The 17,551-nt window shown below is 58.3% G+C and overlaps 2 protein-coding genes across 2 annotated transcripts in view; one reads left to right on the top strand and one right to left on the bottom strand.

The window, feature by feature from the left end:
- The window catches only part of CDH23 (cadherin related 23), a 208,079-nt gene extending 193,355 nt beyond the window's left edge, over positions 1-14,724 (top strand). The window contains exons 42-69 of the mRNA XM_019474917.1: positions 184-393; positions 566-673; positions 1,212-1,314; positions 2,187-2,312; positions 2,962-3,165; positions 3,387-3,845; positions 4,725-4,841; positions 5,436-5,660; positions 5,744-5,913; positions 6,194-6,331; positions 6,486-6,605; positions 7,051-7,228; positions 8,001-8,212; positions 8,746-8,940; positions 9,259-9,369; positions 9,554-9,683; positions 9,863-10,126; positions 10,251-10,412; positions 10,547-10,803; positions 11,085-11,182; positions 11,283-11,403; positions 11,584-11,663; positions 11,985-12,025; positions 12,306-12,366; positions 12,810-12,939; positions 13,022-13,144; positions 13,321-13,434; positions 14,398-14,724. Coding sequence (XP_019330462.1) covers positions 184-393; positions 566-673; positions 1,212-1,314; positions 2,187-2,312; positions 2,962-3,165; positions 3,387-3,845; positions 4,725-4,841; positions 5,436-5,660; positions 5,744-5,913; positions 6,194-6,331; positions 6,486-6,605; positions 7,051-7,228; positions 8,001-8,212; positions 8,746-8,940; positions 9,259-9,369; positions 9,554-9,683; positions 9,863-10,126; positions 10,251-10,412; positions 10,547-10,803; positions 11,085-11,182; positions 11,283-11,403; positions 11,584-11,663; positions 11,985-12,025; positions 12,306-12,366; positions 12,810-12,939; positions 13,022-13,144; positions 13,321-13,434; positions 14,398-14,724 — 4,584 coding nt within the window. The remainder of the gene's footprint in view (positions 1-183; positions 394-565; positions 674-1,211; positions 1,315-2,186; positions 2,313-2,961; positions 3,166-3,386; positions 3,846-4,724; positions 4,842-5,435; positions 5,661-5,743; positions 5,914-6,193; positions 6,332-6,485; positions 6,606-7,050; positions 7,229-8,000; positions 8,213-8,745; positions 8,941-9,258; positions 9,370-9,553; positions 9,684-9,862; positions 10,127-10,250; positions 10,413-10,546; positions 10,804-11,084; positions 11,183-11,282; positions 11,404-11,583; positions 11,664-11,984; positions 12,026-12,305; positions 12,367-12,809; positions 12,940-13,021; positions 13,145-13,320; positions 13,435-14,397) is intronic.
- Positions 14,725-17,464: 2,740 nt separating this feature from the next.
- Positions 17,465-17,551, bottom strand: part of LOC103908239 (prosaposin) — an 8,172-nt gene continuing 8,085 nt past the window's right edge. Inside the window, exon 15 of the mRNA XM_019474924.1 lies at positions 17,465-17,500. Coding sequence (XP_019330469.1) covers positions 17,465-17,500 — 36 coding nt within the window. The remainder of the gene's footprint in view (positions 17,501-17,551) is intronic.

The following is a 17,551-nucleotide window of genomic DNA, read 5'->3' as shown; positions in this document are numbered from 1 at the left end:
CCTCGGGGTCTCCTCTGCCTTCGCTTTTCTGCCCTCCTCCTCCTTCCCCTTGTTCCTGGGGTTTTCCTCCCCCAGACCATAGTGGGCTGAGTGGGGAAGCCCACCTCTTGCCTGGGGTACAAAAAAAGGATGGGAGGGATGGAAATAGGTGCCATGTGCCCGCGCCGCTTCTCTCCCCGGCAGATGCTGGTGAGCATCCGTGTGCTGGACATCAACGACAATGACCCCGTGCTCCTCAACCTCCCGATGAACCTCACCCTCAGCGAGAACGCCCCCGTCTCCAGCTTCGTCACCCGCGTCCTTGCCCAGGATGTGGACAAGGGGCCGAACGCCCTCCTGACCTTCGACATAACGTCAGGCAACACGGAGAATGCCTTCTACATCAACAGCACTGTATGGCCCCGGCGATTGCAGCCGCCCCACACCGGGGGGTGGGATCTGGGACACGGAGGGTGGGCACCCCTGGCCCCGGAGCCCTGCCTTCCCTCACCCTGCCCTGGCAGATGCCCCGGGGGAAGCATGTCTCACATCCCTTGTACCTATTTTCTCCCTTTTTTCTCGGTAGAGCGGCATCGTCTATGTAAACCGCCCGCTGGACAGGGAGCGGGTGGCGGAGTACAGGCTGACCATCACGGTGAAGGACAACCCCGAGAACATACGCAATGCCAGGCGGGTAATTACAGACACTGCTGAGGCCTCCAGTGGCACAGATGGCAGGGCGGGTGGGAGAAGGGGCTCCTGCCGTGGCCAAAAACAGGCGGTGCATTTACGCACAGCGTTTCCAATAGCAACCTCATCCCCCAAAAGCATCTGGGGGTCACAAGGAGGGGGCTGCAAGCCCCTCCCCATCAGATAACAGGACCAGTAGAATTGAAGGCAAGTCCAACATCTCATGTTGACTCCATGCAACAGCAGTAGATGTCGCAGAAGGTGGGACAAAGTTGGGCTGGAGAGCTGGACGACACAGGAGCATCCTTTGGCCCTGCCAGGATGTCCCACGCACCACCCTTTGGGGTGCAGGCTGGGAAGGGATGCCCAGCCCTGGGGTGATGGTCCCTGCAGACCCCCCCAGGGTGGTCCAGGGAACACAGCATCATGGTTGCACAGGGATCCAGCTTTGACCAGCACCAAGCTGGAGGTGAGAGAGGCGGGAGGTGAGGTCGAGGAAAGGACGTTGCGGTCATCGCCCTCTTGTCCCCGTTTTCCTTTAGGATTTTGACCTGCTGGTCATTTCCATAGCGGATGAGAATGACAACCGCCCCCTCTTCACCCAGAGCTCCTACCAAGCCGAGGTGATGGAGAACTCACCCCCAGGTAGGTCTCTCTTCACTCCCTTAGGTGGCTCCTGGAGACTCCCTTTGGGGGCTGGGTGAGGGGAGGTGTCTCCTGGCTGTCGTGGAGGAGACACAACGCTGAGCAGGGAAGGGCTGCAGGTCAGTGGGATGGGGATGCTGAGTATGAAGGGCTCCTGCCAACCGCCCAGGGAGGTAAGCCTTGAGGAGACCGTGGCTTTGGTCCATGCTGCCGGTGGAAACCCTTCCTGGCACAGGTCAGGCACAACCCTGTGAGAAATTGGCCCTGTTTGGGAATTGCTCAGCTGCAGACAGCAAGATGTGCCCATGGTCTGAGCCGAGCCCTGGGGGCAGCCCTTACCTCAAGGACGCCAACCTGCCTGACATCCCTGCAGGGGACAGGGTGCCATCTCTCCATCACCAACACCTGGAGCCGCCTTGCTCCGGGGGTTAGAAATAAAAAGAGTCCAGCCTGTCCAGGTAGACATTTCCCAGCCAAAGGGCTAGAAATATTCTTTTTTTTGTTGCCTTCCTGCCATTTAAATTGCTCCTGCTCCAAGACCTCAGGTACCTCCCTGTTCTGCCATCAAGGGACATCCCAGGTGAAGGGTTTGGGTGCCTCCAGATGATGCCCTCAGCGGCAGGGTGCTGGTGCCACCCATCTGACGGATGTGTCTGTCTGTTTGTTTTTAGCCGGATGTCCCGCTGCCTCGCCTGGGCCTCGCGAGTTGGTTTGCAAGGCTGCAGCAGCCACCCCCCCGCTGCTTCGTGCCCTGCGAGGCCCCGCTCTGTCACCTCCTCCATCCATTGCCATCTCTCATGCATCACTGGGGCAGGGGGGGGTGGGCTCCACAGGGGGCTGCCACCCTCCCTAACTCTTGCCATCCCATCCAGGGGCTCTGGTCACAGTGCTCAATGGACCCATCCTAGCTCTGGACAGTGACCAGGGCAGCAATGCCATGGTGACCTACCAGCTCCTGGAGGCATCCCTTGACTTCTTTGTTATCGACAACAGGACAGGTGGGGTGGCTCGACAGGTCCCCCTCCCCAGCCTGAGGCCACCAGGCAGCCATGGGGCCTGTCACCGGGCTTTTCCCCTCCTCCAGGTGTCGTTTCAGTGAAGCGCGGTGACGTGATAGACCGAGAAGCTTTGCCAGACCCTTGCCTGGAGTTCACACTGGTGGCTTGTGACGTAGGGGGGCTGAACAGCACGGCCAGCCTGGCAGTGACACCCCGGGCGACATGTTTGTTTTTAGCCGGATGTCCCGCTGCCTCGCCTGGGCCTCGCGAGTTGGTTTGCAAGGCTGCAGCAGCCACCCCCCCGCTGCTTCGTGCCCTGCGAGGCCCCGCTCTGTCACCTCCTCCATCCATTGCCATCTCTCATGCATCACTGGGGCAGGGGGGGGTGGGCTCCACAGGGGGCTGCCACCCTCCCTAACTCTTGCCATCCCATCCAGGGGCTCTGGTCACAGTGCTCAATGGACCCATCCTAGCTCTGGACAGTGACCAGGGCAGCAATGCCATGGTGACCTACCAGCTCCTGGAGGCATCCCTTGACTTCTTTGTTATCGACAACAGGACAGGTGGGGTGGCTCGACAGGTCCCCCTCCCCAGCCTGAGGCCACCAGGCAGCCATGGGGCCTGTCACCGGGCTTTTCCCCTCCTCCAGGTGTCGTTTCAGTGAAGCGCGGTGACGTGATAGACCGAGAAGCTTTGCCAGACCCTTGCCTGGAGTTCACACTGGTGGCTTGTGACGTAGGGGGGCTGAACAGCACGGCCAGCCTGGCAGTGACCATCCTGGATGACAATGACAACCGCCCCGTCTTCCAGCCAGCGTCTGTCACGGCATGGCTGCGGGAAAACAGCCCCCCAGGTCAGGAGAGGGCTGGGACTGGATGTGAGGGTGGGCAATGGGGAGACCTGGGTGTCCCCCTGGGACTGTGAAGATCCAGATCCCAGTGTCAGGGCTGGCCAGGATGAGGTTGAAGGGAAAATTTGGGAATTGGGGCTGCCCACATTGCTTGACAGTATTTGCCTTGGGACTGGGGGCTTGTTGCTGCCCTCGCTTGAGAGAGCCCTGTCCCCCCTTTCCAGGCTTCTCCGTCCTCCAGGTGATGGCCACGGATGCCGACAGTGGCCTCAATCAGCAGCTGGATTACCGGATCGAGGGCGGCGGCCAGGACAGGTTCCTGATTGACGCCGCCACGGGGGTGATCCGTGTGGCCAACATCAGCATTGACCGGGAGGAGCGGGATGCCTACCGGCTGACGGTGGTGGCCGTGGACCAGGGCACGCCAGCGCTCTCGGGCACCGCCACCATCAGCCTCTTCATCGACGACGTCAATGACTGCCGGCCTGAGTTCATCAACCCCATCCAGACAGTCAGTGTCCTCGAGTCAGCCGCCCCCGGCACCGTGGTGGCTGAGGTGACCGCCATTGACCGGGACCTCCACCCTCGCCTGGAGTACTACCTGCTGGAGATTGTGGCCCGTGATGACACGGATGCGCTGGTGCCCAACCAGCAAGGAGCATTCATGGTGGATTTTAGGACAGGTAGGAGAGCAGGAAGGGTGGCGCGGGCGGCGCGGACCCCTCTCCTCACTTCTGCTTCCTCTTCTCTGCCTGGAGGTAGGTGTCTGAGGCATGGGGAGATGATGCTCCCCTCCTGTCTCCCCAGTATCCTCCTCTGGCTGCCCCATCTCACCCTGTCCTGTCCTCTCTTCCCCATCCAACTGACTTAACTAACCCTTTTCTTTCCTTTCCTGCCCTCTGCCTGCCAGGTTTGTCTCTGTATCTGTGTTCATTTCTCTCTCTGCGCCATCCGTCGCCTCCCTCCATCTCACCCATCACCATTGCAGACAGCCCCGCTGCGGGCCAGGGGCTGCTCAGCCTTGGCAGACCAGACGCAGGCACCCTCAATGGGGGGAGTAGGGGGGCAACTCTGGGGTAAGTGGTGGGCAGCGGGCTCTACCCTCAGGGAAGGAGGGCCAGGAGCTCCCCACGTCTGTTTTGGAAGCACAGAGCTGATCCAGGAAAGAAAAGCACCCTTGTTGGAAAGGATACGGGACAAGACTCTTAAAGACACCCAGATGCTGAGCTAAGGTGGATGGGGTCATGCAGAGGAGCAGCAGCAGTTGCTCCCAAACCCCTCTTGTCCGCACAACCCAAACCCTTACCCTGGCTGAGGCAGCGTAAGACCCAGTTAGCTGGGCAGAGCAGAGCAGGCAGGAAGGCAGGAGATGGAGAGCAGAGGGAGAGAAGTTGTCTTCTCCCATAGCTATCGAGTGTTTTCCCTGTTTAGCCTTTGGGGAGAGGCAGAGAGCAAGTGCAGTAGAGGGTGCAGCAGTCGGCTGGTGCAGACCGGTCTGCTGAGGGTCCTCAGTGTGGGGGTGCAGGCACAGCCTGTGACCCCCATCTTTTTGGGGTTCCCAGGAGCTGTGAAGATCAAAACCCCCCTCAACCGGGAACTGGTGGCCACCTACGAGGTCACCATCTCCGTCCATGACAATGCCAGTGAAGTCATCGACCGTTCGGTCAGCGTGCCCAACGGTAAGCGTGGGCTCCTGCCAGGCAGCGCGGGGCTGGGGCTGGTGGCTACAAGGGGCTAGCACAGCCTTTCCCAGGCACCAGCACAGCTTCTGGGTAGCCAGCAGCTCTCCCACCTCCATCTCCATCCTGACCAGCAACATTTCCAGTGGGAGCAGTCCTCGTCCAACTCCCAGCAGGTTCAGGTTCTCCTCTGAGCCCTCCTTTAGCGAGTGGCCTGGACGTCCCAGGGCTGCACTGGGGATGGAGAGGACCATGTGCCTATAACCATACCATGGGAGACACCTGTTTCTTCATTAGCATCCCCATGACGTCTTGCCGCCCTGCTCCTGGTAAATCCAGGCCCGTGTGTGAGAAGGCACACACAGATCAGGAGTAGGTCTGAAGTAGGTGAGACTGTCCTACAGCCAGCTCAGGGCATAGCGGCTTTGCTGAATATTGCCATTTTTCTTAATGAACCAGCTCCATTTAGTTGGCTTTCCTGGAGTTTCATGCTTGTATCTTTACAAGCCTCCTTTCTCCCATCCTTCCTTCCCTTCTCTTTCTCACTTCTCCTCTTCCTCTTATCTTCCCCTGTGGTCTCCATCATGGCCACAGCCAAGCTGACAGTCAATATCTTGGATGTCAATGACAACACGCCCCGCTTCCGCCCCTTTGGGGTCACCTATTTCACCGAAAGGATCCTGGAGGGAGCCACGCAGGGCACCACACTCATCTCCATCTCAGCGGTGGACCCGGACAAAGGTGCCAATGGGCAGATCACCTACGAGCTGCTGAATCTCTCCCCGGAAGGCTACGCCTGCCTCGAAGACCAGTCGGCAGGTCAGTGGCCTGGGGAGGTGGGAGTCTGGGGCAGGTCGGTGGCCTGCGGCAGGTTTCTCATTTCAGGGTCTGCCATCCTCTAGGGAAGGTCGTGGCCAACAGGACAGTGGACTATGAGGAGGTGCAGTGGTTGAACTTTACCGTCCGAGCTTCCGACAACGGCTCTCCCCGCAGATCCGCTGAGATCCCTGTGTACCTCCAGATAGTGGACATCAATGACAACAATCCCATTTTCAGCCAACCATCCTACCAGGTGAGCTGGGCTCCCCCATCCAAGTCCATGTGGGGCTGGGCAGTGCCTGCCTGGAAAGGACGGGCACAGAGCTGGGGGTTCTCTGGGACACCTTCTCTTCCCTCTGTCTGTGCTTGAACTGTCTGAAGAAGATGGTCAACCCACCAATGTACTCTGTGTGAACATCTTGTTCTGGGTCCTGCTGTGTCCATCCCTGGATGCCACCCTGCACCCTTGGTTACTGCCCACTAAAACAGCAAGTGATGCAGCAACCAGTCCTGCCTGCTCCCTTTGCTTGCAGAAAGCTGTCTTTGAGGACGTGCCATTGGGTACTGTCATCCTGAGGGTCAAGGCCACGGATGCAGATTCTGGGCATTTTGCTCTCATCCAGTACAGCCTGGGGGATGGAGAGGGCAAGTTTGGGATAAATCCCAACACGGTAAGGAGCCAACCAAGGCCAGAACAGAGGGAGAAGGGAGGGGAGGCTGAGATGGTCCCACCTTGTGCCCTTGCTCCTGCACCTCACCTTCTGCCCCTTCTTGAGTACCAGCTCTGCCAGACGAGATCCACCTGAAGGTCTCTGTGTGCTGCAGGGTGACATCTACATCCTGTCAGCCCTGGACCGGGAGAAGAAGGATCACTACACCCTGACAGCCGTGGCCCGGGATAACCCTAGGGACGTCTCCAGTAACCGTCGGGAGAACTCCGTGCAGGTAGGGCTCTCCTCCTCCCACCACCCGTCATGTGGTGGTCACCAGCAAGAAGGTGTTAAACCTCAGGCTTTCCTCCCCAGCAGGCTTGCTGGTGGCTCTGGGGAGGAATTAAGCAGAAGGAAGAGCAGATGACCCCAGGGGCTGTGGGGTAGATGGTGCAGGGGACTTTGTGCCGCGGGAACGGCACGTCGGCAGGAGGGGATGGAGCAGAAGGGGCAGGGGAGGGTGATGCTATTGTCTGCAATTGCTCCAGCATGAATGGGTGCCCCGGCCACGGTGGCCCCCATTGTTGGAAGCAGGAATTCAGCTAGCAGAGCTAAACGAATAGCAGGAAGGGCACCGCGCTCCTGCAGCAGAGCCACGGGTCACAGCAGGGGTATGGCCCCCAGGGGCTGCCTGGCTGTCTCCAGCCTCACGTCACCCAGACGGCTGTGCTTTGTCAAAGGTGCTGATCACAGTCCTGGACATCAACGACTTCAGGCCCCAGTTCAGCAAGAGCCAGTTCAGCACCAGTGTCTACGAGAACGAGCCAGCAGGGACATCGGTGATCACCATGACTGCCACCGACCTGGACGAAGGGGATAATGGCGTGATGACCTACAGCATCGAGGGCCCTGGAGCAGGTAGGTGCTCTCAGTGGGAGGCTCCTCCCCAGGGAGGAGGGTTATGATGAGGAGCAATTGGAGGAGACACAGGGATCAAACCTACATCCCATGTCCTGCAGCTGGTTTGGAGTGAAGTTGTGCACGCACTCCCAGGAGCAATACCGAAAGCATGGAGCTTTCGGTATTGCTCCACAGTTCCCAGTTCCTCGTGGTGTGGCATGTTACAGCTTTGCCTGCCTTCGTCCTGCAGCTCAGCCTTGGCTTATCCTCTTGTCTGCCCCAGCAGGACTTTCTATGTACACAAGTGTGTCTTGGAGCAAACTCACTGCACGCTTTAGAGGAAAGCTAAGAAGGGCTAGGAGGTTGTGGGTAGATAGTGATAGTGCCTGAAATCCAGTATATCTCTGCACACCAAGGAGTGATGGGAACCAGGCAAAAGCCAGCTTAAATGTAGAGGGGAATGGCAGAACGTTCATTTTCCTGAGACCCATGGGCTCCTCTGACCACTGCCCTGTCCCAGCCTGGACAGGAGTGAAACACAGACCGGAGTGGCCTGGGAGCAGGGCCCTTGGCACTGCCCAGTAGCAGGGATGCGGCAGTGGGCAGGGATGCTCTGAAAACCCTGAGACCATCCACACCCCTGGCCTCAGGCAGCCAGCTCTGCTCCATCACCCCTTGACAGGGATTTCCCACCAGTGAAGGGTGTGCTTCAGCTGGTATACTGGTTTCTAATCATAATTTATCTGGTGCGAAGTGTCCTGAGCCAGAGATGTGTTTTTTCTGCACCCAGAGGCTTTCAAGATCAATAAAAACTCTGGGCTCATCATGTCCCGGCGGCGCTTGCAGTCCTACGAGAGGTTCAACCTGACCGTAGTGGCCACAGACAAGGGGCATCCCCCTCTCTGGGGGACCACCATGCTCCACATCGAGGTCATCGACATCAATGACAACCGCCCCGTCTTTGTCCGCCCACCCAACGGCACCATCCTGCACATCAAGGAGGTAAATCCCTTGAGAGGGAGCGGGGCTCATGGCATGCCGAGACCGTGCCCAGGAGCACTCGTGCCTACCGGTGGCAAAATCCAGTCTCCATCTCCACCCAGGATGGAACACAACCTTGATTTAACATGTGGCAAGAAGGTTTGGGTCATGGGGCTGGATGGTCAATACAGCCCTTCTTCATATGTGGGAGCAGGGATGCTGAGGCAACTTTGGGGAACAGAAACCTCAGCAGCATGCAAAATAAGGAAACAGCCAGTTGCTGCGTGGCAAGCCTGTTTATAAACAAGGGCTGAAATGCTGACATTTAAGATATTTCTCCTTTCTGGGAAGCCAGGCTTGGCTCAGCCAGTCCCTGGCGCATGCATGGAGCAGCCTCCCTGCTGAAGGGAATCATGACTCCACATTGCCAGCCCCCAGTTGGGTTTTGGGCAGCGGGAGCCTGCTGACCCCAATACAAGGGGGTTTGGAGCGGCAGGGGGAGCAGGCAGTTTGCGTGCAATGCCAGGGCTGAGGGGCTGCACGTGTGCAAGCAGGAGATCCCCCTGCGGTCCAACGTCTACGAGGTCTACGCCAAGGACAAAGACGAGGGCCTCAACGGAGCGGTGCTCTACAACCTGCTGAAAACCGGGGCGGGGAACAAAGACTGGGAGTACTTCACCATCGACTCAGTCAGCGGGCTGATCCAGACGGCCATGCGGCTGGACCGGGAGAAGCAGGCGGTGTACAACGTGAGCCAGGCAGCAGCGCACCCGCGAGGTGGCTGGGATGGTCCTCGAGGCTGCGGGCCTGATGCGGGGCTGGTGGGATGCAAGTGATGTGGTGGGGATGGGTCAGCTGCCACAGTCATGAAGATGTCACACCTTAGCAGGAACTGGGTGGCTATCAAGTACCATCGGGGAGTTGCATCCTGGTGGGCCAGCTCCCAATTCCCTGTTAAATCCCCCAAAAATCCTCCACCACCCAGCTGTCCTCTCTGTCCTTGCCTCAGCAATGTCTCCTGGCCCACGTGGCTTTGCCCAGGATGGCCCTTTTGCCTCTCTCCCCAGCTGATCATCGTGGCCTGCGACCAGGGCCAGCCAGCCTACGAGACCATGCAGCCCCTTCAGGTTGCGCTCGATGACATCGATGACAATGAGCCCGTCTTCCTCAGGCCACCCGTAAGGCGCCAGGATGGAGGGGATGGCACACAGGGGATGCAGGGATGGGGATGCCGGCGAGCACATGCGATGGAGCATGCACTGCTGGGCATCACCATGGTGGGGAGCATGATGGGATTTGTCTGCTTTTATTTAAAGCCACCTCAGTGCTCATAACCCTCCCTTCTCCTGGGGTCTCTGGCAGAGGGACAGTCCCCAATACCAGGCGCTTTCCATCCCTGAGCACTCACAGCCAGGCACTGTGGTGGGGAACGTCACTGGGGCAGTGGACGCAGATGAGGGCTCCAATGCCATCGTCTACTACTTCATAGCAGGTAGGTGCCAAGCAAGGAGGGGATGGGCAGCTCTGCATCCCCCTGCACCCCCCTCGCCAAGGGTTTCCTTCACTCCCATCATCTCCTCGCTGCTTTTCTGCCCTGGTCAACGGGCAAGGTGGCATTTCAGAAATGCTGAGCCCGAAGGGGACTAACTGGGGACCCCTTTCTGCACCCAGCTGGGAACCAGGAGAGCAACTTCCAGCTGAGCCGAGAGGGGAAGCTGCAGGTCTTGCAAGACCTGGACCGGGAGAAGGAGCCGTACTACTCCATCATCGTCAAAGCATCCAGCCAGAGGAACTGGTCCCCTCCCCAGGGCCAGCAGGCAGGCAGAGCCCAGCCCTGGGACCTCAGTGAGGACCTGACCCTTCAGGAGGTGCGGATCTTCCTGGATGACATCAATGACCAGTCCCCCCAGTTCACCAAGTCGGAGTACACAGCGGGTAAGGGGTGCCGGGATCTGGGGGCGCACCAGGAGCCAGAGATGCTCCAGGGAAAATCCAGCCGGATGAAGGGGCAGTGAGAGCCAGCCTGGCCCCAGGTCCCTGTCCCATCTATCTCTCAAAGGGGTTGCCACCGACGCCAAGGTGGGATCGGAGCTGATCAGAGTGGTCGCAGTGGACACCGATGTGGGCAATAACAGCCTGGTCTTGTACAACATCTTGGGCATCCGCTACATCAAGCAGCACTCCAACGACTCTGAGGAGGTGGCCAACATCTTCAGCATTGGTGCGTACCCTGCATGCTGCAGGAGCATGGGGCCATGGCCAGAGATGTCTCTGTGGCCAAAGACGTCCCCATGGCCAAAGACGTCCCCATGGCCAGGGTCACTAATCCTGGGCTTGTGACGGTCCTTCCCCCAGGAACCCTTGATGGGATCCTGCGAACCTTTGACCTCTTCACGGCCTACAACCCCGGCTACTTCGTGGTGGACATCATGGCCTCTGACCTGGTAGGCCACAACGACACGGCCATTGTGGGGATTTACATCCTGCGGGATGACCAGCGGGTCAAAATCATCATCAATGAGATCCCTGACAAAGTCAGGCAGTTTGAGGAGGAGTTCATCAGCCTGCTTTCCAACATCACAGGCGCCATCGTCAATACGGATGATGTGCAGGTAACCATCCACCTTTGAGATTGCTTCAAGGGGTAGGTAACCTTCCACATGCTGCTTGGGAGGTCTCCTTTGAGGGTTCCCTGTCTGTATAAACCATAGACACCCCTGAGGTCTGAAGGTGACGGATACACCCCAGGCTGGGATGTATTGAAGGGGTCCAGACCAAGCCCATGCCAGGCTTGAGGGTCTCTTGCCATGTGAGCACACCCTGGGACATGCCCCGGAGATGTCCTGGGAGGAGATACCTCTCCCGCACTGCAGACCTTGCTGTCTTTCCCCAGTTCCATGTTGACAAGAAAGGTCGGGTGAACTTCGCACAGACAGAGCTTCTGATCCACGTGGTGAACAGGGAGACCAACCGCATCCTGGACGTGGAACGGTACGTCACCTGGCCCATCACCCAGCCCATCACCTGGCCTGCTGAGTCCTCAGGGACCCTCATTAATGTCAAGATGCCCAAGCAACCCTTCTCTTCCCAGGGTGATTCAGATGATAGATGAGAACAAGGAGCAGCTGAGGAACCTCTTCAGGAACTACAATGTGCTGGATGTGCAGCCCGCCATCACCACCCGGGCCCCGGATGACCTCTCGGCTCTGCAGGTAACCACCCAGTTGGCGCTGGAGATGGCTGCTGCTCGCAGGTGGGACGATGTCCCTTCCCATCCTCCATGGCCATCCATGGCCTGGAGAGATGTTTCACCCAAATAATTTCGGGTGGGTGCCCACCACTGGGTGCTGGCTCTGTGCCAGAGGTTGCCACTACCCCTCTGTCTCTGCTAGATGGCAATCATCGTGCTGGCTGTCCTGCTCTTCCTGGCTGCCATGCTCTTCATCCTCATGAACTGGTACTACAGGACAGTGTGAGTAACGCCCAGGCTCTGTCCCACTGGCCACAATCTCCCCACGGGCCAGGGGGACCCATGTGACTGCTCCTGACCCTGGCAGTGCCAGCAAGCAAAGGAGGGCATCAGCTTCCCAACACCTTCTGCAGCAGAGCTCAGCCTGGGTTCAGAAATTGCCCCTCTTCCCCCCAAATATAATGGTTTTAATACTGATAGTGCCTCTCCCTGCCAAGCTTGCTGTCCCAGGGCTGTTTGCAGGGCTATTGCAAATCTGTGTCCTCCTCTCCTTTCGAGCATCTTCTTTATTTTCTTCCCTGATTTGCTGTATTTCTTTCACAGGCACAAAAGGAAATTGAAAGCCATAGTGGCTGGCTCCACCGGTGAGCAGCGTTTGGGGTTTTCCAGCTGCATGAGACAGCAGGGTGCATGAAGAGCATGGAGGGGGTACACAGGGAGACGTGGGGGATGTCAGCAGGGTATAAATCAGAAGCGCTCCTGCTCAGCGAGGTGCGATGGTGGGAGGCTTTTCTCAGCATCCAGGCTCTGCCAGTGCCTTTTTGGTTGCCGAGTTTCCCTCCCCGATAAAGGAATGCCGCCCCGTGGTTTGCTGCTCAGCCCACCAACGTGCCGCCCTGTAACCCGTGCCCCTGCCTTTTGCAGGGAATAGAGGCTTCATGGACATCATGGACATGCCAAACACCAACAAGTACTCCTTTGACGGGTGCGTTCTCCCTTTCCTTCCTCTCCATGGTTTGCCACCTTGCAGGATCGCAGGCTGCTCCCGAGAGAGGGGCGCCTGCGTTTTGCAGCCAGGGATGCGCGGGAGGTGGAGACGTGATGCCTCTCTGCTGTGTGGAGGGATGCCGCCAGGCATGCCATGTGGGGCATGACTCTGGCCCTGGGATGCGTGCTTGCCTTGAGAGCTTTCAAAGCCAAAAGACCTTGTGCCTTCTCCTGTGACTCCGCCTCTGCCAATACTGGCCAGGCTTGGGGTAAGCAGAGATGATGGGTGGGTGTCAACACACATCTGGATCCAGAGCAGCCAAATTCATGCCTGCACAGGGCAGGAGGAGGCAGCACAACCTCAGCATCTGGGCTCTGGATGGGGCTACAGATGATGCTGCTCTTTGCTTGCACTGAGGGCTGCTCCTTTCCCCTGGTCAGGGCCAACCCGGTGTGGCTGGACCCCTTCTGCAGGAACATGGAGCTGGCGGCACAGGCAGAGCACGAGGACGACCTGCCGGAGAACCTAAGTGAGATCACCGACCTCTGGAACAGCCCTGCCCGCACCCACGTGAGACATGGCCCCTGCCAGGACACCTCCTCCCCGTGCCCAATGCCCACACTGCCTCCTCAGCCACTCTCTCCTCCTGCAGGGGACCTTCGGGAGAGAGCCCTCCGCAGCCAAGCCCGAGGATGACCGCTACCTGCGGGCAGCCATCCAGGAGTACGACAACATTGCCAAGCTGGGGCAGATCATGCGGGAGGGACCCATCAAGGTGAGTGATGAGTTCAGGCATCGTCCACCAAGGGGTCTTCTACCGCTACGGCTTCCAGGTTCACGGCTGCAGCACCGGAGGGTGATATTGCTCAAAAAAATGCTGGGATGAGGCCAGCCTCCCTCCGACCAAACCATCTCCCTTGGATAACCTGTTGTCTCTCCCCCTACGCTCAGGGCTCTCTCTTGAAGGTGGTCCTGGATGATTACATGCACTTGAAAAAACTCTTTGCCCAGCGGATGGTGCATAAGGCCACCGCCAGTCAGGGGGACCGCTCCTCGGTCTCGGAGGTAGACGGGGTGTGCATGGGCATGGGGAGATGCTTGCCGTGCCCTCTGGGATGCAGTGTGTCTTCCCAGCCCTGCAGGCTGCGGTCACTCCCCGCGGCCGTGGTCCCTGTCACCCAGTGTTCCCCCCGTCTCTGCTTGGCCAAAATGAGCCAGACGCTGGTTTTCCACTGAGGCTGCCAGTTCCCCACAGTGCCCCAGCTCTCGTGACCCCCTGTGTTTCCTCTGAGCATCAGCAGCACCCTCTCCCTCAGTCTCTCCCACCCTGGGGGAGGAACCCCCTCTTTGCGGAGTGGGCTCTGTCCATCACCTCCCTGTCTCTCTGCCGAGGCTGGCCAAGAAGCTGCAGGTCCCTGCACACACATGGGCACATCTTCCCTCCCCTCTGCTCCTCTGAGCTTATCAGCCTAGCAGGTTTTTGGGGCAAAAAGGCTGGGACAGAGGGTTTTGGTGCAGGAGGACTGGTGGGGGGAGAAGCAGCTCCTCCCACAGCCTTCCCCCTCTTCATGGGGGGCAAAACATGGAGCAAACAAAGTGGAGGAGAGCAGTGGGACAGGAGACACCTTTCAGCCCTTCTGCCCCCCATCCGTCCTTGCCCTCATCGCCCTCCAACCCATCCAGCCTTCCCTTGACTCCTTTCCTTGTCTGCCTCCTGCACCACCACCCTCATACAAGCCCAAATGCCAACCCAGGTCCAAACCTCAGCCGCTGCAGGGGCTGCTGTGGGACACACCACCCAGCCAGCAGCCGGCGCCTGAGCTGGGGCGCCCACCCAATGAGCGAGAGATCCAGCTGGAGATCATCATCGTGCTGGTGATCCTCATTGCCATGCTCTGAGGTTGCTTCAGAAGTGGAGGGTCCCATCCCTCCCGCTGGGCTCCAGCATTGCAGGAGGTTCAGAGGCGGGGAAGCCAGGATCTGTTCTGGCTGCGGTGGTGATTCCCCCGCTCCGTGGACCTTTTGCAGCTGATCCAGAAGGAGATGGAGGAGGAGGAGGAGGAGCGCGGCCCCGGCCAGGGCAGCCTCCGCTTCCGACACAAGCAGCCAGTGGAGCTGAAAGGTCCCGACGGCATTCACATGGTGCACGGCAGCACGGGCACGCTGCTCGCCTCCGACCTCAACAGCCTGCCCGAGGATGACCAGAAGGTGCTGGGTCGCTCGCTGGAGACTCTGACCGCTGACTGCGGGGGCTACAGTGACCACAACGCCCGCACCGAGTCGGCCAAGTCCACCCCCCTGCACAAGATGCGGGAGGTGATCATGGAGAGCCCGCTGGAGATCACCGAGTTATGACGAGAGGTGGCGGTGGTACCTCTAGGCAAAAGCCGGGGCCAGCAGGAACGAAGCATGGACAAGGGGGGCCATGGCGGGGGCTGGGAGCACCCCGAGACCAGCGCTTGGCCCCCCCTTCCCCTGCAGAAGGAGTCCAGGCAGGGCGGGGCCAGCAGGAACGAAGCATGGACAAGGGGGGCCATGGCGGGGGCTGGGAGCACCCCGAGACCAGCGCTTGGCCCCCCCTTCCCCTGCAGAAGGAGTCCAGGCCAACCGGTGCGGTTCGCTCTGGCAGCCTTGGAGAGCTTGGCCCCAGGAAAGGGCTCTCAGGACCGGTTTGCTTTTACTCGCCTGTCATTTATCCATGAAAGCATTAAATTTTTTTTATTTTTCTTATTAAAAAAAGAGGGTTTTTTTTTAAAAAAACAAAAAAGAAAAGCTAAACGAATCAAATGAGTCCAGGCTGGACAGGGGTGAAGGTGCAGTGAAGGTGCGGACGATGTGCCACCGCAGCATCCCCGGCGGGTACTCCTCTAGGCAAGCCGGGGCCAGCAGGAACGAAGCATGGACAAGGGGGGCCATGGCGGGGGCTGGGAGCACCCCGAGACCAGCGCTTGGCCCCCCCTTCCCCTGCAGAAGGAGTCCAGGCCAACCGGTGCGGTTCGCTCTGGCAGCCTTGGAGAGCTTGGCCCCAGGAAAGGGCTCTCAGGACCGGTTTGTCGCCTGTCGCCTGTCATTTATCCATGAAAGCATTAAATTTTTTTTATTTTTCTTATAGAGGGTTTTTTTTTAAAAAAACAAAAAAGAAAAGCTAAACGAATCAAATGAGTCAGGCTGGACTCATTTATCCATGAAAGCATTAAATTTTTTTTATTTTTCTTATTAAAAAAAGAGGGTTTTTTTTTAAAAAAACAAAAAAGAAAAGCTAAACGAATCAAATGAGTCCAGGCTGGACAGGGGTGAAGGTGCAGTGAAGGTGCGGACGATGTGCCACCGCAGCATCCCCGGCGCAGGCTGGGGCCAAGCAGCCGTCACACCTCGACCGCGGGCACGGGGAGGGCCGGGGCAGTGCGGGGAGAGGCCGAGCCCATTTGGCATTAACGTCACCTTTCTGGCAAGGAAAGACCAAAAAACAAAAACATTTCTCCATTTTGCTGGCTTTACCAAAACATGTTGCGACCTCGAAAAAGAGAGAGACTGACAATAACTGGGGCTTCTGGATGTGGAGTGCTCGTGCGTGTCTTTTATGCCCTTTTCTTTCCCCTTCTCTCTTGCTTTCAGGTTTGTTCGTTCGGGGGTTTGTTTCCAATCGTAACCTTGTGGAGAGTTTCGGGCATGGTCTGTTACGGGACTCAGAAATACACTGTCTATGGCTTTGGGTAACCTGTCTGTTGTCCTTCTTCCCCAGCCGTGCCGCGCCGCGCCAGATTCATCATACCCAAATCACCTTTTGAAAAGAAAACCCCCTTTTACCCTTAATTCTCCCCTCCATCCATCAACTTCATGAGACGCCACCCTGGGTGTTGCTGCACCCTGGATTTGGGAGGAAGCATTAAACCTCCCCTAAGTTTTCCCCCCCTTGCCACGCCGCCAGCCCCCCGGCACCCCAGGACAAGGAGGAGGGAGACAACCAGCCAGGCTCATGGGAAGAGTTTATTTGCAGTGAGATGCTCCTGTGCACACTCAGAACTGGGCGCCACGGGCATTCCCCCTCCCGTGGCGGAGAGGGATGAGCCAGCGCCCCACTGTCCCTCGCCACCACGGCTGGGTTGGCACAGGACCCCCCCCAGCAGGGTTGTGTGCCTGAAAGGAAATCTTTGCCCCCAAACTCACTCATTTTTTGTTCAGGGGATACTTAAAATATATATATCTATCTCCAGCAATCAGCTGGACACAAAATTAGTGTACTGCAAATGTCATGCAAAGCCGGGCATTGCAAGTAAATTTAATCCACTTTGTTTCTTTAACTGGTGACCAGGGGGGAAAAAAAAATAAAAAGCCACCCCAATTTGAAGAGGGACCAGCAAAGCGCTGGGCTTGCCAAAAGCCAACAAGACCTGCAGTGCGAGGCTGCCAGCGGCCGGCAGCTGGACACAAAATTAGTGTACTGCAAATGTCATGCAAAGCCGGGCATTGCAAGTAAATTTAATCCACTTTGTTTCTTTAACTGGTGACCAGGGGGGAAAAAAAAATAAAAAGCCACCCCAATTTGAAGAGGGACCAGCAAAGCGCTGGGCTTGCCAAAAGCCAACAAGACCTGCAGTGCGAGGCTGCCAGCGGCCGGGACCAGGGGGCCGGCATTTGGGCAGCAGAAACCGTCCCAGCCCACAGGAATGGATCCACGTTGCAGGATCTGGGCTTTACAACTGGTTCAGGGTGGGATGGGCATGGGGATGGGGATGAGGAGGGGGATAGGGGTGAGAATGGGAATGGGGATGTGGGTGGGGATGGGGATATGGGTGGGGATGGGGATATGGGTGACGATGGGGATGGAGATTTTGCAGTTGCCCTGAGAGACGTCAAGGCTGAAATCCCCAGTCCTGAAAATACTGTCCCTTAACCTGATTTGGAAATCCAAGCCCCAGGGGTGGAAAAGGAAGCAGCAGAGGTGGCTGGGACGCCCCACAGCCCCTGCTGGGGTGGTGAAGCCGGTGGGCTCCTGCCGTTGCCGTCCGTGGGTGCAGGTGCGTCCCAAGGGAGGGGGTCCCGGGATCCTGAACCAAAACGGCGGGGCAAGCCCGGCCAGCTGGGGAGGTGGCTCCTAGTTCCATAGGTGACGCCGGCAGTGCTCAACGGCCTGTGGGAGAGACAGAGAGGGGTGGCAGGGATCCCCAGCACCCTGCCGACC

Source organism: Aptenodytes forsteri, unplaced genomic scaffold (assembly GCF_000699145.1).
Source record: "Aptenodytes forsteri isolate BGI_AS27 unplaced genomic scaffold, ASM69914v1 Scaffold349, whole genome shotgun sequence".
Taxonomy (NCBI): domain Eukaryota; kingdom Metazoa; phylum Chordata; class Aves; order Sphenisciformes; family Spheniscidae; genus Aptenodytes; species Aptenodytes forsteri.
The sequence above is the reverse complement of the archived record's forward strand: the minus strand, read 5'-3'. Positions and strand labels throughout refer to the sequence as shown.